Consider the following 13,331-nt stretch of genomic DNA (forward strand, 5'->3'; position numbering starts at 1 on the left):
GCGAGGCACCCGGCGCCGCACGAGGGCTGCAATCCTGCAGGAAGCTGGGCTTCTGTTCTTTGAACCACGGGAGCTGTAGTCGCCGTGCTGAGGGCTGAGCTGCGTGCAGACTGCGCTTCCCACAAAGCCCTGCTGGCAGGAAGCCCTTCTCGGAGCTGGCAGCGCTATGAAAGGTACGCGGTTGGGCTCTGGTTGCTGTAACATTGCTGTCTCACCAGCCACGTCGCTGTGTGACCCCGCCATGTCGCTGTTACAGCGGAAAGGACTCGGGTGGCACAGCTCTGAATTCCCGGCCTGTCTGCTGCCTTGTGCTGCCTGTCCTCTGCCTGCACAGCATTTCGGGTGGGTGCTAAAGCAAACGCTATCCGTGGGCCTTTTTGGTTTGTACCGCTGACGTCTGAGCACTCGGGTTTTCAAAGCAGCCTTGCATTTCCCAAGAATTCTTCTGTAAGTTTTTCCCTGATGCTGTTCAGGTGCTCCGCAGTGTCTCTCAGACGTATTTTTTTTTGCTTCTAAGCCTTCCCTGCATCCCCCTTTTGTGGGCCAGCCTACACGCTGTCTCCATTTGTGGGTCACAGCTCCATGTCATTCCCCATCAAAACATTTCCTTCTGAGAGCGCTTTTGATGGTGAAGGACAGGAATGGGGCACTGGAAGCAGTTTAAGCACTGGGAGCTGCCACTGGGAGCATCGGGATGGGTGTTCTTCTTAGAGCCAATTACTGTTTCACTCTGTACCTTCTGAGCTTTCCTCTGTGTTACTCTGTGAACAGGACATGGAAATGTAGGAATGCTGTCTTATTTCCAAAGTAATTTGGGTTTCCTTACAAAAAAAAAAAAGGAAAAAAAAAAGTGCAAAGAACCATCAGGGTCATTTTCTGGAGAACTGCAAGACAACGGGCCCTTTGCTCTCATTTACCTGCCTCGTGTCCTGTTCTTGGCTTTTAGCTCAACATGTTCCCTGCCAGGAAGCTCCCAGGATGCTGCAGAGCCATCAGACCACACCATCTCCAGCACCGCTCTGTCCCCAGCGTGTCCCCAAACCTGGCTTTTGTACCGGCCTGCCTCCCCCCGCATCCCGCAGAAGTAGAAGAGATGCAGCGTTTTATTTCCAGCTCCAAGAAGCTGTTTGTAATGACCGGAGCTGGAATCTCCACTGAGTCGGGGATCCCTGATTACCGCTCAGAAGGAGTGGGGCTCTATGCCAGGTCGGACCGGCGGCCCATCCAGCACGTTGAGTTCGTCCGCAGTGCCAGCGCCCGGCAGCGCTACTGGGCAAGGAACTTTGTGGGCTGGCCACAGTTCTCCTCCTATCAGCCAAACACGGCCCACCTGGTGCTGAGGCAGTGGGAAAAGCTGGGGAAGCTGCACTGGTTGGTGACCCAGAACGTGGATGCGCTTCACACCAAAGCTGGGAGCAAGCGCATGACAGAACTGCACGGCTGCACGCACAGGTACTCTCTGGGTAGAGGGAAGATGGTTGACCATTGCTGTTCTGCTCTGGGTCACCAGTGTGTAGGTGCAGTGTTAGCTGCTGAGAAGGGAGACAGCACATAAATGCGCTGTGCTAGTGGAGATGGGGGGCTCAAAGGTGAGAGGGCAGTGCCAGGAACGCTCAGGTCAGGCAATCAGAGCAGAGCACTGCAAGCTGCCTGTGATCACCCAAAACTTCCAGATGAAAAAGCACAGCCTTGACTGTGAGAGGGAATTCAAGGTAGGGGTCAAAGTGCATAGAGTAGAGCATCCCTGCAAAGCAACAGCTGGAGGCAGGCAGCTCACTGGCCTGTGTGAGAAACACGCTCAAAGATCAAAAATTTCTAATCAGGCAAAGATCTCTGTGAAGAGCAGTTTATTCATTATTGCAGTAATGGGCACACACCCCTACTGACAAGGCAGAAATTGTGCAACTGGTCAGTAAAATCCACTGTTAGATACCCTGGGTCCAATGCAGGTAAAGCCTCTCCTGGCACAACTGGTTCAGCGTCTCAGGCTCACAATCTTCCAGCACTGTTGCTACATTACACTTCCACACAATGTCTGTTACCAACCCACTGTCTTTGGGTATGTTCTGTACTTTTTATGGCAATAGGAGGACAACATTTTCAACTATCTGCACGCTTGTTCTGTCCTGTACCAGACTCTCCCTACCCTATACGATTACCTTACCTAGTGCCCATGCCAATTTTACCTAGGTTGGAATGCCCCAATCTCAACTTTACTCTGTTCAGCAACTTTCTTTGTGAAAGGCAACTTATTTCCTATGCTACATACAGAAATACTGGGAATTTCCACTACAAAAACACAATCTACCTCTCACCTGCACTACGCAGTAAATAAATGTAATGGAAACAGACTGCCCAGGCCTTGTAAAGAACAAGTTATGGCTCCAGGGCTTCAGCTGATGTAAAGGTCTCTGTTCAGGCTTTGCTCTGCATTTCAGGGTTTTCTGCCTGACCTGTGGTGATCAAACCTCACGCTCTGAGCTTCAGGAGCACTTTGAAGCTCTGAACCCTAGCTGGAAAGCTGAAGCCCTTGGTGTGGCTCCAGATGGGGATGTCTTCCTCACGGACGAGCAGGTGCGCAATTTCCAAGTCCCAGCTTGCAGGAAGTGTGGTGGAATCCTGAAGCCTGATGTGACGTTCTTTGGAGACACAGTGAGCCAGGAAAAGGTGGATTTTGTGCACCAACGGCTGGCAGAGTCAGACTCCATGCTGGTGGCAGGATCCTCTATGCAGGTAGCGAAGTCTTCCTGTTTCTGTACTGCTGTCTGCAGCAGCCCTTGGTCCCATAGCTGAGGACGGCTGCTTGCTGGCAGATCACCACAGCCACTTCAGCTTCTCAGTAATTATTACTGTTTGTTGGGATTTGGATTTTAGGACCTCTAATTCCTAGTTAAACTTCTGAGGAAGAGAGCAGAAAAGCCTCCGCTTGCTGCACGTTGTATCACAGCGTGTTTTCTCTATTAGCCATTATCTTACAAGTGCAAGGTAAGGTGGTCTAGAAAACCCTGCTGTTGAACCTGTGGAAGCTTGGAGAATTAATAAGCAATTTTCCAAGAACAAGTTCTATTACATTAAGAAAAACAACTTTAACACCTTCCAGAAAGGCATAAACCAAAGGCCTGATTGCTCTTCTCTTTGCTTCTTCAGGATACTGGAGATAAATTCCTTGAGCTCGCCCTTTTTGAGCTCATAATCCTTCATACAGGAATGATTGAAATGCCTTAGGTTCATTCTTGTAGCACCTAAGCTGGGCCATGTGAGAACCACCAAAGCAGAATCGTTTAAGGACCTATAATAAGTAGCAAAAACTGCTGCAGAGAATTAGTGAAAGACAAGAACTTTCCCTTTGATGTATTTTCTCCAAAACTGAAAACTTTTCTCTGGTGAGAGGTTAAAAATTGTCCTTTTCTGAATGGAGAAACCCCCTACCTGAATTAAGCGCAGCTGCATAACACAGCATACATATACAGCCCCATTTCCCAGCCAAGCATCATCTGTTTCACTTTCTGTCACTGTTCTTTGCCTGTGCTGCCGATAACTCTGTCTTGTGGTGTTCCTGCAGGTGTACTCTGGTTACAGGTTTGCGCTGGCAGCCAGAGAGAAGCAGCTGCCAATAGCAGTCCTCAACATTGGGCCCACGAGGTTAGATCACTTTGCATCCCTCAAGCTGAATTCCCGCTGTGGAGAGCTGCTGCCTTTAATAGATGCACACTGAGCCAACGAGCTGAGCAGCAGTGGCTATCAGGGGTAAAATTCTTTCTACAAGGTGGGTACCTCCCGGGGCAGTCACCTTAAAGGGTAAGAATGTGGGTTTAAATAGCCAGCAGATGCTGGAGCTGAACTGAAATCCATTCAGACAACTCAAGTCCATTCAGAGCATCGGAGCCTGGCTGCATCTTCCCACCTGTTCCTGGGGTGCTCAGGTGGGCCGTGGTGCCACCTCCTGCCATCATGGACAACCATGAGGGTGCTCCCAGTCCATCTGGCACAGTGGCAGAGCTGCAGGGGATCATCTGCAGATTCAGAGAACGTGATCAGTGCTGGTGCCTTTGCACGCTGCAATCTTTCTTGGTAGCAGCGCGGGTTCCTGAGGGTTTCTCGAGTCCCTGCTGATTTGAAAGCTGTGCCTGGTTGAACTGATCTGGTTCATCAAAACACCGCTGTTGTGAAATGTGAATAATGTAAATGTAATGTAAATGTAATGTAAATTTCATCTGTAAAGCAGCTTCTTCTCTCCATTCCTGCAGGACTTCATCTCTCCACAGGGGAATTACTTCGGTCTGAAGGGCAGCCATCAGATCTTTACACATGGCACCCGGTGATGCCAGGAGAGGGCAGCAAGCCTCACACATGTCAGCCTGACAGTTTTCTGCACTGAAACCATCTCCACTTAACAAGGAAGGAGAAGAATGATGAAAAGGAGGGAGTTTTTTTTGCCTTCCCTTACTGTGTAAACAGTTCCTTTTCTTTGCATTCACTGGCAGAGGACCGGACTGGCACAGGATATTCAGACATCTGAGAACAAAATACTTTTTTTTTTCCTTTTTTTTTTTTAAATAGTTGTGAAGAATGGAGGACAGGGAGTTTGACAGAGTTGCTCCACACAGAACAGCACAGGAGAGTGATATGGAACACCCAGTACCAGCTGGATCCCAGGTCATTTGTGGGCAAACATGGAGCATACAGAGAGGGTAAAAGAGGCAAAAAGAACTGCACAGTTGTCATTCCCCCCAGAAATGGATCAAAAGAGGAGCTGAACAAGAATACTGCTCTTGTAATAAATTATTTGAAAGCACGGGCTACAGAGCTGATACCAGCAAGGAGGGGAAGTCAGCACTGCTCTAACTGCCAGCTGAACTGCTTACTATCAACCTTTTAAAAATGGCATATTGTTGAGATGCCAGAGGATTTAGTTTCAGCTAATCTGACCGGAGCTGCTTTCAGTGTCACTGCTGCCTTTTCAAAACTGCATTTCTAAAAGGTGTTATTTAATTAATGAATAGCTAAGTAGCAAATTAAAATTGTTTACGTGACTGTTTCTATTTGTGTTGTAATTTCCTCTCCCTCCTGTGATTTATTGTCAGTCTCAGTAGCCAGCTTGGTTCATTTTTTCCATTGCAAAAATGCAGGATGTAATTACTAACAGCTGATGAATTAAGAGATACAATTAAGTCTGTACTGTAGGTTTCCCTAGGGATTACCTCAAGCTTTTATAGACGTGATTTGGTACACTCCTAACAGCAGATCCATCCCTGCTGGGCAGCCACGTTTTGTTGATCCATAGGGTGGTATCTTAAGACAAATTATACCATATGTGGAGTAAAAGATAGAATCTTGCCCAGCCTGAAACATTACATTTTGGATCCAACTTCCCACTTCATTCTACCACTCCCCTCCTGGCCATGTTGGGGTCTTTCAAAAGCCCAGTCCTGCCCTTCACCTAACATGCCCCATATTACTATTCTGACAAGAACTGTTAACAAGCTGTTGGATGCAAGGGTGCCAGAGTCATTTGCTAAGAGGGCAGTAACAAAGCAAGGAGATCTGACCACAAATTGCTACGTTGCTTCTCTTTTGTTGTCGCTTCAAACCCATCCCAAGTACAGAATCCAGTGGATACAGGGGATCAATCCTGCAGAAAGTAAAGGGAATCAGACATTCAGTGTTTCAACACTCAGTTCTAAGGGCCAAAGGGGACAATATTTCACTTAAAAGCCAGATGAGAAGCATTCACTTCTGCTCCCATTCAAGGGAGACCCCACTTTCCAGTGTGAAGAAATCTGCTGTTTGGTGGTGATAAAAGCTCAGAGATGTCAGTCTACTTCTGTGCAGCACAGCTGTCCTACTAACCAAAGCTTTGGCACAAATCATTGCTGAGGCATCACAGTTTCTACACACAATCTGGGCACCTGCACCATGTTTATTCACTTAGGTTTTCCATGTAAGAAGACATTTAAGCCTCCTTGGCAGAGGAACCAGGGCCGGGGTTTTCACTCTCCACATCATCTTCTGTACCATCTGGAAGCTTGCACAGCACGGGTGTGTTAAAAACAGGGGCTGCAGGTTAGATGCCATTAGTGCCAACATTCTGAGATGGCAGCATTGCCAGGGAGTCCAAAACAAGAGGCCTCATTTCTAGTGAGGACTCAAAATCACCAGATGTGACAGGTAACTCAGCCTTCTATCTGTGCCTCTTTTCCAGTTCAGCAGTTGAGTATCTGGGAGAGGAGAAGCAGGGCGTCTCTTCAGCATCACTGAGAAATGACCCTCCACTGCTTACACTACATGCTTTTAAGTCACTAGGAACAGAGACTTAAACCAGATAATGAGCATTTGCAGTAAATTTCCTGTGCATGGTTTATTATCATATGTTAACAAGCATACGATTAAAACAAGTATATGAGGTTGAGATGAAATTGTCCTGTTTTTGGTGCCAAGCTGATCCAGCACTATTAAAACTGACCTATACACCATTGGGAACTAAGTTTGCCCATCTGAGAAATGCCACAGAAAGCCTGAAGTTCTAAACCAAAAGCCACACCTGCTTTAACATTGACCAACACCTTCCCCTGTCACTTCTTTGGGACTGTTTGTGTGCGATGCAGAGAGATAACAGCTACCAAAAGCTGTCACTGCAGGTAGCAAAGACCAATCTTGAGAAGCCTGCTTCAGGATTACTGAATGTAGTTACCACTCTGAAGGGAGTTACAGAAACCTCCACAGTTCAGTACAAAGAACACAAATCATCCACTGGCTGAAACTAATAGGAAAGGCATGTCACAGAGCTGGGGCAGTGATTTCTTCCCCTTTTGCCAGGGAGGAAATAATGCCTTGTCTGCTCAAAACCTGCCTGGACCATCCACCACAACTGAACCTTCTACCTTTTCTGATCATCACTGTTAGGCCACTACACCAACATTTCAGACCTGGACTTGAAGTGGCAGCTCTGTCCATCTGTGGTTAGCAAAAGCACACATTAGCCAATAATACTTTTTTCTCCCCCCAGAAAATTAGCTGAAATCAATAGCCTGAAAACAATGTACTCCTCCCTTTTTTCTTACAGCTTTTCCTACCAGGACAAGTTCCTGAGGTTTGGCTACAGGAGCTGTGAGTACCTTAGAACAGATCCTTCTGCCCCTCCTCTGGAAGTGGGGTAGGAGTTACCCGAAGCAAATAAAAGCTGCTTCCTATTTAGCAATCCTTGTCTTCAGTTCTGCACAAACCCTCAGAGCAAACTCTGTAACAGAGCCCTGCAGCCTGAGGCATTTCACAAACAGTGCTCCAGTGAAGGCAGCACAGACTACAGGAGGCCCGAAGGATGCTGCCTTGCAGTCAGACTGCTCCTACCAACAAACCTGCTGATTCATGATTTCTTAGAAAGGACCAAAGATTGTGAACTTGGGAGGTTCTGGAGCCTTGGAGCAAAAGGGGCAAAATCCACCTTCTAGAGTGTACCTCTTCCCACACAAGAGAAAAAGCAGACATTTCAAAGCAGAGCCAACTGACTGCTTTCCTTGGTCTATTCACTCAAAACCTACGGCTTGGGCAGGACAGATGGAGCCTTCTCACACACCCTGTCCTGGGGTACCAGGTAAACAGCAGCAATCCTGAGAGGACAACTGGTGTTAGAGGGAAAGGAATGAAGAGGGTCTCAGCCAAGTGCCTGAAATCAGCATTTCTTATCACATCACCCTGAATCCCTTACAGTGTCTCAGTGCAGAGGTTTCAAGATCTAAATTAACTTCACCTGAACAGCTGTGTTTTTAGATTACAGAAAAAATTACACATGTGAAACAATAAATGGAGAATAGAGGACTTCGCCTCTTCACTCTGACTGGTGGGGCCATTTTCATCACCAAACAAACACTGTGAAAATATCTTTCAGATGCCAGATTTCTTCTGGCTGAAGCTTTCTTTCCAAAGAGCAGGAAATTCTGGAACATGGGCTGCTAGATAGCTTTGATTTCTTCAGGTGGATCTTAAAAAAAAAAAAAAAAAAAAAAAAAAAAGTGGATGATATTTTTTGAGTAACAACAGAAAGCAGAACAGTAATCCTTTTCCTCTGATCGTACTGTTTCTGCAAGATTTGTTAAGTGGAGGATTCCCCATTGGGGTCTGTCACCTGTGCACCCAAGTCCTGACAGATACAGGAAACCATGCAGAGGACACAGACGGACAGTGAGGAATTCATGCTCACTCACACTGACAACTGGCTAAGCAGGCAACAATTACAAAGGCTAAGAATAGAAGAGGAGGGAAAGAAAAAAAGAACAAAAGCAGTTTGTGTCAGAGGACGGCACAGCACAGTGATGCGTGCACACTCCACACAAGCAGGCTGGAGAGCCTGAGCCAAGCGAGCTGCTAGCCCTTGCTCAGCCCCTGACAACACAATGCAGCTTCAGCATAAGCATATAAAAATTGTGCCTATTTACTACAACAAACTTGCTTCAGTTTAAAACCACTGTTCCAGATACAGATGTTTCCTGCAGGTTTGTGTGCAGACCCCAGTCCTCTCCCTTCCCTAACTAACAAAAAGTACCTTGTTACCACAGTCTGTATTTTTTCCCCTCCTTCACTACTAAGCATTGCAAGAGAAAAAGTTGAGCCTGAGTGGAAGAATAAAAGTGGAAACGTGTAGTATAGGTCTGCAGACAGAAACAGAAACACAGTCATTACCCTGAGCATAGTTGTTTGCTTTCTGTATGCGTTGTCTCAGCTGGCATATCTTCTCCTTTAACGCTGCAATGCCCATATGGTTGGAGCAATTCAATGTCCCTGCAGAGTCCAGCAAATCTTGGCCTAGAATACAGTAAAGAAGAGGATGCTGAGACTTCAGCAACACAAAGCCACGGTCCCCCCAGCACGTCCCCATCTCTGCCACTGCCTGGGGCTTGGCACTGGACACTATGGGACAAAATTCCCTACCTGAAATCTTGCTGGGGGGGAGCCGTTCAAACCTACTGTCCAGTCTTCTGCACCACCAGATGAGTGTGAACAAGAAACACAGCCAGGATCCTCCACATTTCTGTGGAAAACCCAGAGCTCAGCACTTCCAGAACACTCACAGATGTGCACAGTTGAGGGAAATAGGAAATGAACATTGCCACAGAGGCAGGACTCAGTCTGCCCTCACATGGAGTAGCTGCACAGGAGATGCACACACTCAAGTTTCATTTTATTTCCTAAGGATGTGATTCACCATCCCACCCCATGACCATTCTAACACCCTCAGAGCCCCAGCCCCCCACAGCACCATTCCCACTCCTTCCTTCTTCTGCTCCTGCTTTCTCAGAGCCCTCTCGCAGATCTTCGGGTTCCGTCTCATCTTTGAGAGCAGCTCTTACAGGCACAGCTTGCTGTAGGTTAAACGGCCCTCAGAAGGCCGCACAGCTCCTCACGGCCCCGCTAACTCCGCCTCAGCCCCGCAGCCCGGCCCGGACACGAGTCGCCCGGAGCGGACGATGGCCAACGGACGCCTCAGCCCCGCACACGGCCGCGCCCCCAGGGACGGGCAGCGCCAGGATGAGCAGCGGGGCCGAGGCCGATCCGCACAGCACCACCGCCCGCGTTCGGCGCCCTGCCGAGGGCTGGGAATGACGCCGCCCCCGCGAGGAACGGAGCGGCCCAACCGCCGCCTGAGGCGCGGGATAACGGCCTCTCGGGGTGCGACACCACGCGCCCACCGCCCGCGCCTCCTCCTGACCCCGCGCCCTCTCCTGACGCCGCGCCCGCCTCCGCTCGGGGCCAATCAAAGGACGCGGGTGGTGGAAGGGGCGGGGCTTCGCGCCAACCCGCCCCCTGTCTCCCTCCCTCCCCGCCTTTCTCCCTCCGTCCCCGTCTCGAGGCCGCGTCGCAGCATGGAGCTGCTGGGTGCGTGTGGTGCGAGGCTTTTATTGGCGGCAGCCGTGCTACATTTAACTGCTGCAGTATTTCTTCTTGTCCAGGTGGAGGTGAGCGCTGTTATACGGTGCCTTGGCGAAGCACATGGCGGCCGTGCGGTCGCAGTTACAGACGAGCAACTCGCACTCGTTGTTGGCACCTGGAGGGAAAGGTGGGCGATCAGAGCTCCGCGCGGTGCCCTGCCACGCGTTGCCCCATCTCGGCACGAGGCCCCGGCTGCAGACAGGCCACTCCTTCCATCTGAGGTTTTCTGCCGTCGCACAGCAGCTGTGTGGCACAGCTGTGCTGTGCTCCCCACTGAGCCCACAGCTCTTGTCTGCACCCCCGAGGAAGGATGAGTTTCCTACTGTTCTGCACACCGTGAAAGCAGCATCAGTGTGACACTGCACCTGGCAGGGCCTCCCGCCGCACATCCCTCCCGCCCCCAAAGCCATGCAGCCACACGCTTTCCAGACAGGGAAGGCACAGTGACACAGAGCACAGCAGGGACTTGGGGCAGGACGTACTGCTACACGTGATCTCCTTGTTCTTGCAAGAGTATTTGTATGTCTTGGTGTAGGGGGTATCATTGGAGGCGGCACACACCGACTTTGCCTTGGTGTAGCATTCATCGTGTGTTTGACAGCACCTGGGGAACACAGAGGAAAAGGTGAGAAGATGTTGAAACGCAAACTCAGCTGACTTGTAGGCTGTGTAAGCGTGTGACCATTCGTCAGTAGATTTTGACAAGGCACTGAACACAAGAATCACCAAACCCTTCAAATATTCAGTGATAGCTGAGAGCTCAAAGGACCTTGAAGGGCCTCACCTCATAGAGTATCCTGACCACAAGGACCACCAAGTCCAGCTCCTCCCCTGCCAGCCCACGCTCCATGAGGTGCCTGCTACGTGCATGCTTACTGCAGCAGCTCTCAGGACAGCAAAAGGCATCATTTACCCTGTGTCCCCATCAGTGCCTGGTGCCCGCGGAGCACCTGTCTGCAGACAGGGCTGAGGAGAAGCCAGCATGCAGAACCACAAAAGCAGAACCAAGCAAAGAGGTTTATAACAGCAGAGTTGTAGAAACCTGTCCAGTTCATCCACGGGTGTCCCACTGCCTCCGTAGCCGCAGTAGCAGCCGTAGTCATTAAACTCGAGCAGAGGGTGGCTGTCTGGGATGGTGCATTTGATCATGCTGCGGAACTCCCATAATGCACGAGGTGAGACTGCAGCGATGGCAGCCACCGCTGAGGAGAAGCACAAAGGTTAGCGCTGGGTGTGCAGGCAGCAGGCCGGGGTGCTGAGAGGGGCATGCGCTGCCTACGCACCCGACAGCAAGAACAGCACGCCAAGAGCCTTCATTCTTGTGGGGTCTGACGAGGAGATTGCTGCTGGAGGAAACGCAGCTCTTTATACTGCGAGCTCACCTTGAAATGGAAGCGAGGTGCACACACCAGTGTTTGTATTATCTAACAGATTTCTCCTATCAGAAGCTTCAGGCAACAGGTTGTGGCTCAAGTGCTGAAGGCCAGTGGAAGCCAGCAGGGCAAACATTTGCATTCTAGGTTTTCCTACTAATATTTTTTTGTGCTAGTATTAAGAGCCAGTCTGAAAGGTAAGCATATTTTCAAGGGTTCTCTGCTGAAAAATACAGAGGTGCAGTATTTACATTGGAAATTGCTGGCATGCTAATATCCGTCCTGCTAGTGGTAACATGCTCTTCATATGGTATCCCTCTTACACTAATCCCATACCTCTCCGCAGATTCACCTGGCCTGATTTAGGAAGAAGTTGTTAATTCCTCCAAAATGATCATCTGGCATGAGCTGAACTGAAAAAAACTAATATGTTCTTTACTTTGAAACTATATAGGAGAGAGGAGATTTGACTGGATAGAAGGAAGAAGTTTTTTACAGTGAGGTTGGTAAAGAACAGCCACAGATAATCCAGAGAGGTGGTGGTGCCCCTGTCCCTGCAGACACCCAAGGTCGGGGAAGGGGCTCTGCGCACTGATGGAGCTGTGGGTGTCTCCATTCATTGTACAGAAGTGGGACCACACAGTCTTTAAAGGTCTCTTCCAAATGTGAAGATTCTCAGAGGTCCTCCTAGGCGAGAACGAGGAGCAAAGCAACCTGGAGAGCCTCTGAAATTTCTTGGGAATATTTTCATCACAAACAACCACAACGACAAAAGAGGGCGTGAATGCAACAAAGCCATGGGAGTTTGAAACCAGAGATTGTAACTGAGTACATGGGATGCAGTCAGTTCCCTGTTTTCCATCTTGGCTGTGCAGATTTGGCCAACTTCCCCCATAACTGCTGAAACCATCTCACACCATCACCAGGTGAATGATAACGTCGCAAACAAAAATAACTACAGATAATTTAACTTCAGGTACAAGCAGGTGGCACGGTACCCATCCTACTGCAAAGGCCACATGGCTTGGCTGAAACAAGAACTGCTGACTGTTTGTACCTGACCTCGGGGGAGGTGTGCTGGAAATGAACTGTCCTTAGGAGGAGTTTCCATGAACACAGCACACTTCAGTAGCTCAGGCAGCAGTTTCTCCATCACCAAAGCAGCACCCAGTTAGGCATCTCTCACAAGCTGAGGCTCTGGGATTCCCCACGCACGGATTAACTAAGGCCAAACAGGTGCCGAGTTGCAGGCTCAAGATTCCTATGTCCTCACAGTGAGCACACTGAGCAAACGTTGCAGGCTGAGGGAGAGGAGCCAGTGCTTCAGCTTGCTTGGGGAAAAAACAGCTTGGTCTTTTGACACGGATCAAGCTGCTGCCTTTCCCTTCAATATCTAAGTGTTCTCTTTCTCCTTTGCTACTTTGGCCACCTTTACTCTTTTTAAATATTTTATTTCTCTCTTCATTTATTGATGATCCTCAGGACTCTGCTGTTCCTTCTTCCCCATTTCTCAGTGTGATTTTTTATGGATGTTGCCAAGAGAACTTCCAATAAACTGGCCTTGCTAAGTCACAAATCAAAAATACTATCATATCTGGGATTTAAACAAGGAGATCACTCGGTGTGAGAAAGCCAGCATGTGATAAACAGCAGTGCTGTATGGGAAAACTCCCAGAAAGGTAAGGATCTCTCCATCAAAGCTTTCTAGCTTTCCCCACCAGTACGGTGCACAAAGCTGCTGGTGCTCAGTACACTTTTGAGGCCATCCCAGTGTACAACTGGTTCCAAAGTCACTGGCTCGAGCCTTAAATTATTTTTAAGAATTCTCTGTGATGACGAGCTGCTGCACAGGATTCCCCACCTTGTTTTATTTACACTTTTGGAAATTACCTTTCTCTTGTAGAGTTATCTATTGAGGAATCTTCTTCCTATCTCTCCATTTTTCCTTCCTAAGTCTAACCTCCTTGGTTCACCACAGTCCATGAATCTGCAGAGCCAACCTTCTTAGTACCACCACACAGCCCTTCCTCGAAG

At 49.0% G+C, this 13,331-nt stretch overlaps 2 protein-coding genes and 1 long non-coding RNA gene across 10 annotated transcripts; 1 reads left to right on the top strand and 2 right to left on the bottom strand.

Annotated features, from left to right (window-relative positions):
* Positions 1-45: 45 nt before the first annotated feature.
* SIRT4 (sirtuin 4) lies at positions 46-5,042 on the top strand. Of its 3 annotated transcripts, none has more exons than XR_006170585.1 (5): positions 46-173; positions 947-1,452; positions 2,439-2,733; positions 3,563-3,766; positions 4,248-5,042. XR_006170585.1 is itself a non-coding variant. In XM_042829000.1 (4 exons), exons 2-4 carry the CDS (start codon positions 953-955, stop codon positions 3,713-3,715), a joined length of 948 nt encoding a protein of 315 aa, XP_042684934.1. In that variant the 5' UTR covers positions 46-173; positions 947-952; the 3' UTR covers positions 3,716-5,042. The 3 variants fall into 3 exon arrangements, 1 of the variants encoding a protein (XP_042684934.1); XR_006170586.1 differs by lacking the exon at positions 46-173 and adding an exon at positions 183-342; XM_042829000.1 differs by having other exon boundaries at positions 3,563-5,042.
* On the bottom strand, positions 1,840-9,471 carry LOC122165726. 5 transcript variants are annotated; one of them, XR_006170590.1, is made up of 4 exons: positions 9,254-9,471; positions 8,677-9,025; positions 7,356-7,978; positions 1,840-6,218 (listed from the first exon to the last, which is right to left on the bottom strand). It is a non-coding gene; the product is annotated as an uncharacterized LOC122165726 (long non-coding RNA). The 5 variants fall into 5 exon arrangements; XR_006170588.1 differs by lacking the exon at positions 1,840-6,218 and having other exon boundaries at positions 6,324-7,978; positions 8,677-8,799; positions 8,926-9,025; XR_006170591.1 differs by lacking the exon at positions 7,356-7,978.
* Positions 9,472-9,914: 443 nt separating this feature from the next.
* On the bottom strand, positions 9,915-11,439 carry PLA2G1B (phospholipase A2 group IB). 2 transcript variants are annotated; one of them, XM_042829189.1, is made up of 4 exons: positions 11,307-11,439; positions 10,967-11,126; positions 10,407-10,528; positions 9,915-10,039 (listed from the first exon to the last, which is right to left on the bottom strand). In XM_042829189.1, the coding sequence occupies exons 1-4, from the start codon at positions 11,437-11,439 to the stop codon at positions 9,915-9,917; spliced, it is 540 nt and encodes a 179-aa protein (XP_042685123.1). The 2 variants fall into 2 exon arrangements, with proteins under 2 accessions (XP_042685123.1, XP_042685124.1); XM_042829190.1 differs by lacking the exon at positions 11,307-11,439 and adding an exon at positions 11,208-11,241.
* Positions 11,440-13,331: the final 1,892 nt, after the last annotated feature.

This window comes from Centrocercus urophasianus, unplaced genomic scaffold (genome assembly GCF_019232065.1).
Source record: "Centrocercus urophasianus isolate 14NV4802_14NV808 unplaced genomic scaffold, USGS_Curo_1.0 seq_30, whole genome shotgun sequence".
In the NCBI taxonomy this organism is placed as follows: domain Eukaryota; kingdom Metazoa; phylum Chordata; class Aves; order Galliformes; family Phasianidae; genus Centrocercus; species Centrocercus urophasianus.

What these genes read in the sequence shown, in the direction of transcription:
- SIRT4 (XM_042829000.1), top strand. Translation starts at nt 953, where the DNA reads ATGTTCCCTGCCAGGAAGCTCCCAGGATGCTGCAGAGCCATCAGACCA. An exon ending in CTGCACGGCTGCACGCACAG is followed by an intron (nt 1,453 to 2,438) that starts GTACTCTCTGGG and finishes TCTGCATTTCAG; the next exon opens with GGTTTTCTGCCTGACCTGTG. An exon ending in TGGCAGGATCCTCTATGCAG is followed by an intron (nt 2,734 to 3,562) that starts GTAGCGAAGTCT and finishes GTGTTCCTGCAG; the next exon opens with GTGTACTCTGGTTACAGGTT.
- PLA2G1B (XM_042829189.1), bottom strand. Translation starts at nt 11,439, where the DNA reads ATGCAAATGTTTGCCCTGCTGGCTTCCACTGGCCTTCAGCACTTGAGC. An exon ending in CCCGTGGATGAACTGGACAG is followed by an intron (nt 10,529 to 10,966) that starts GTTTCTACAACT and finishes TGTGTTCCCCAG; the next exon opens with GTGCTGTCAAACACACGATG. An exon ending in CAAGGAGATCACGTGTAGCA is followed by an intron (nt 10,040 to 10,406) that starts GTACGTCCTGCC and finishes CTTTCCCTCCAG; the next exon opens with GTGCCAACAACGAGTGCGAG.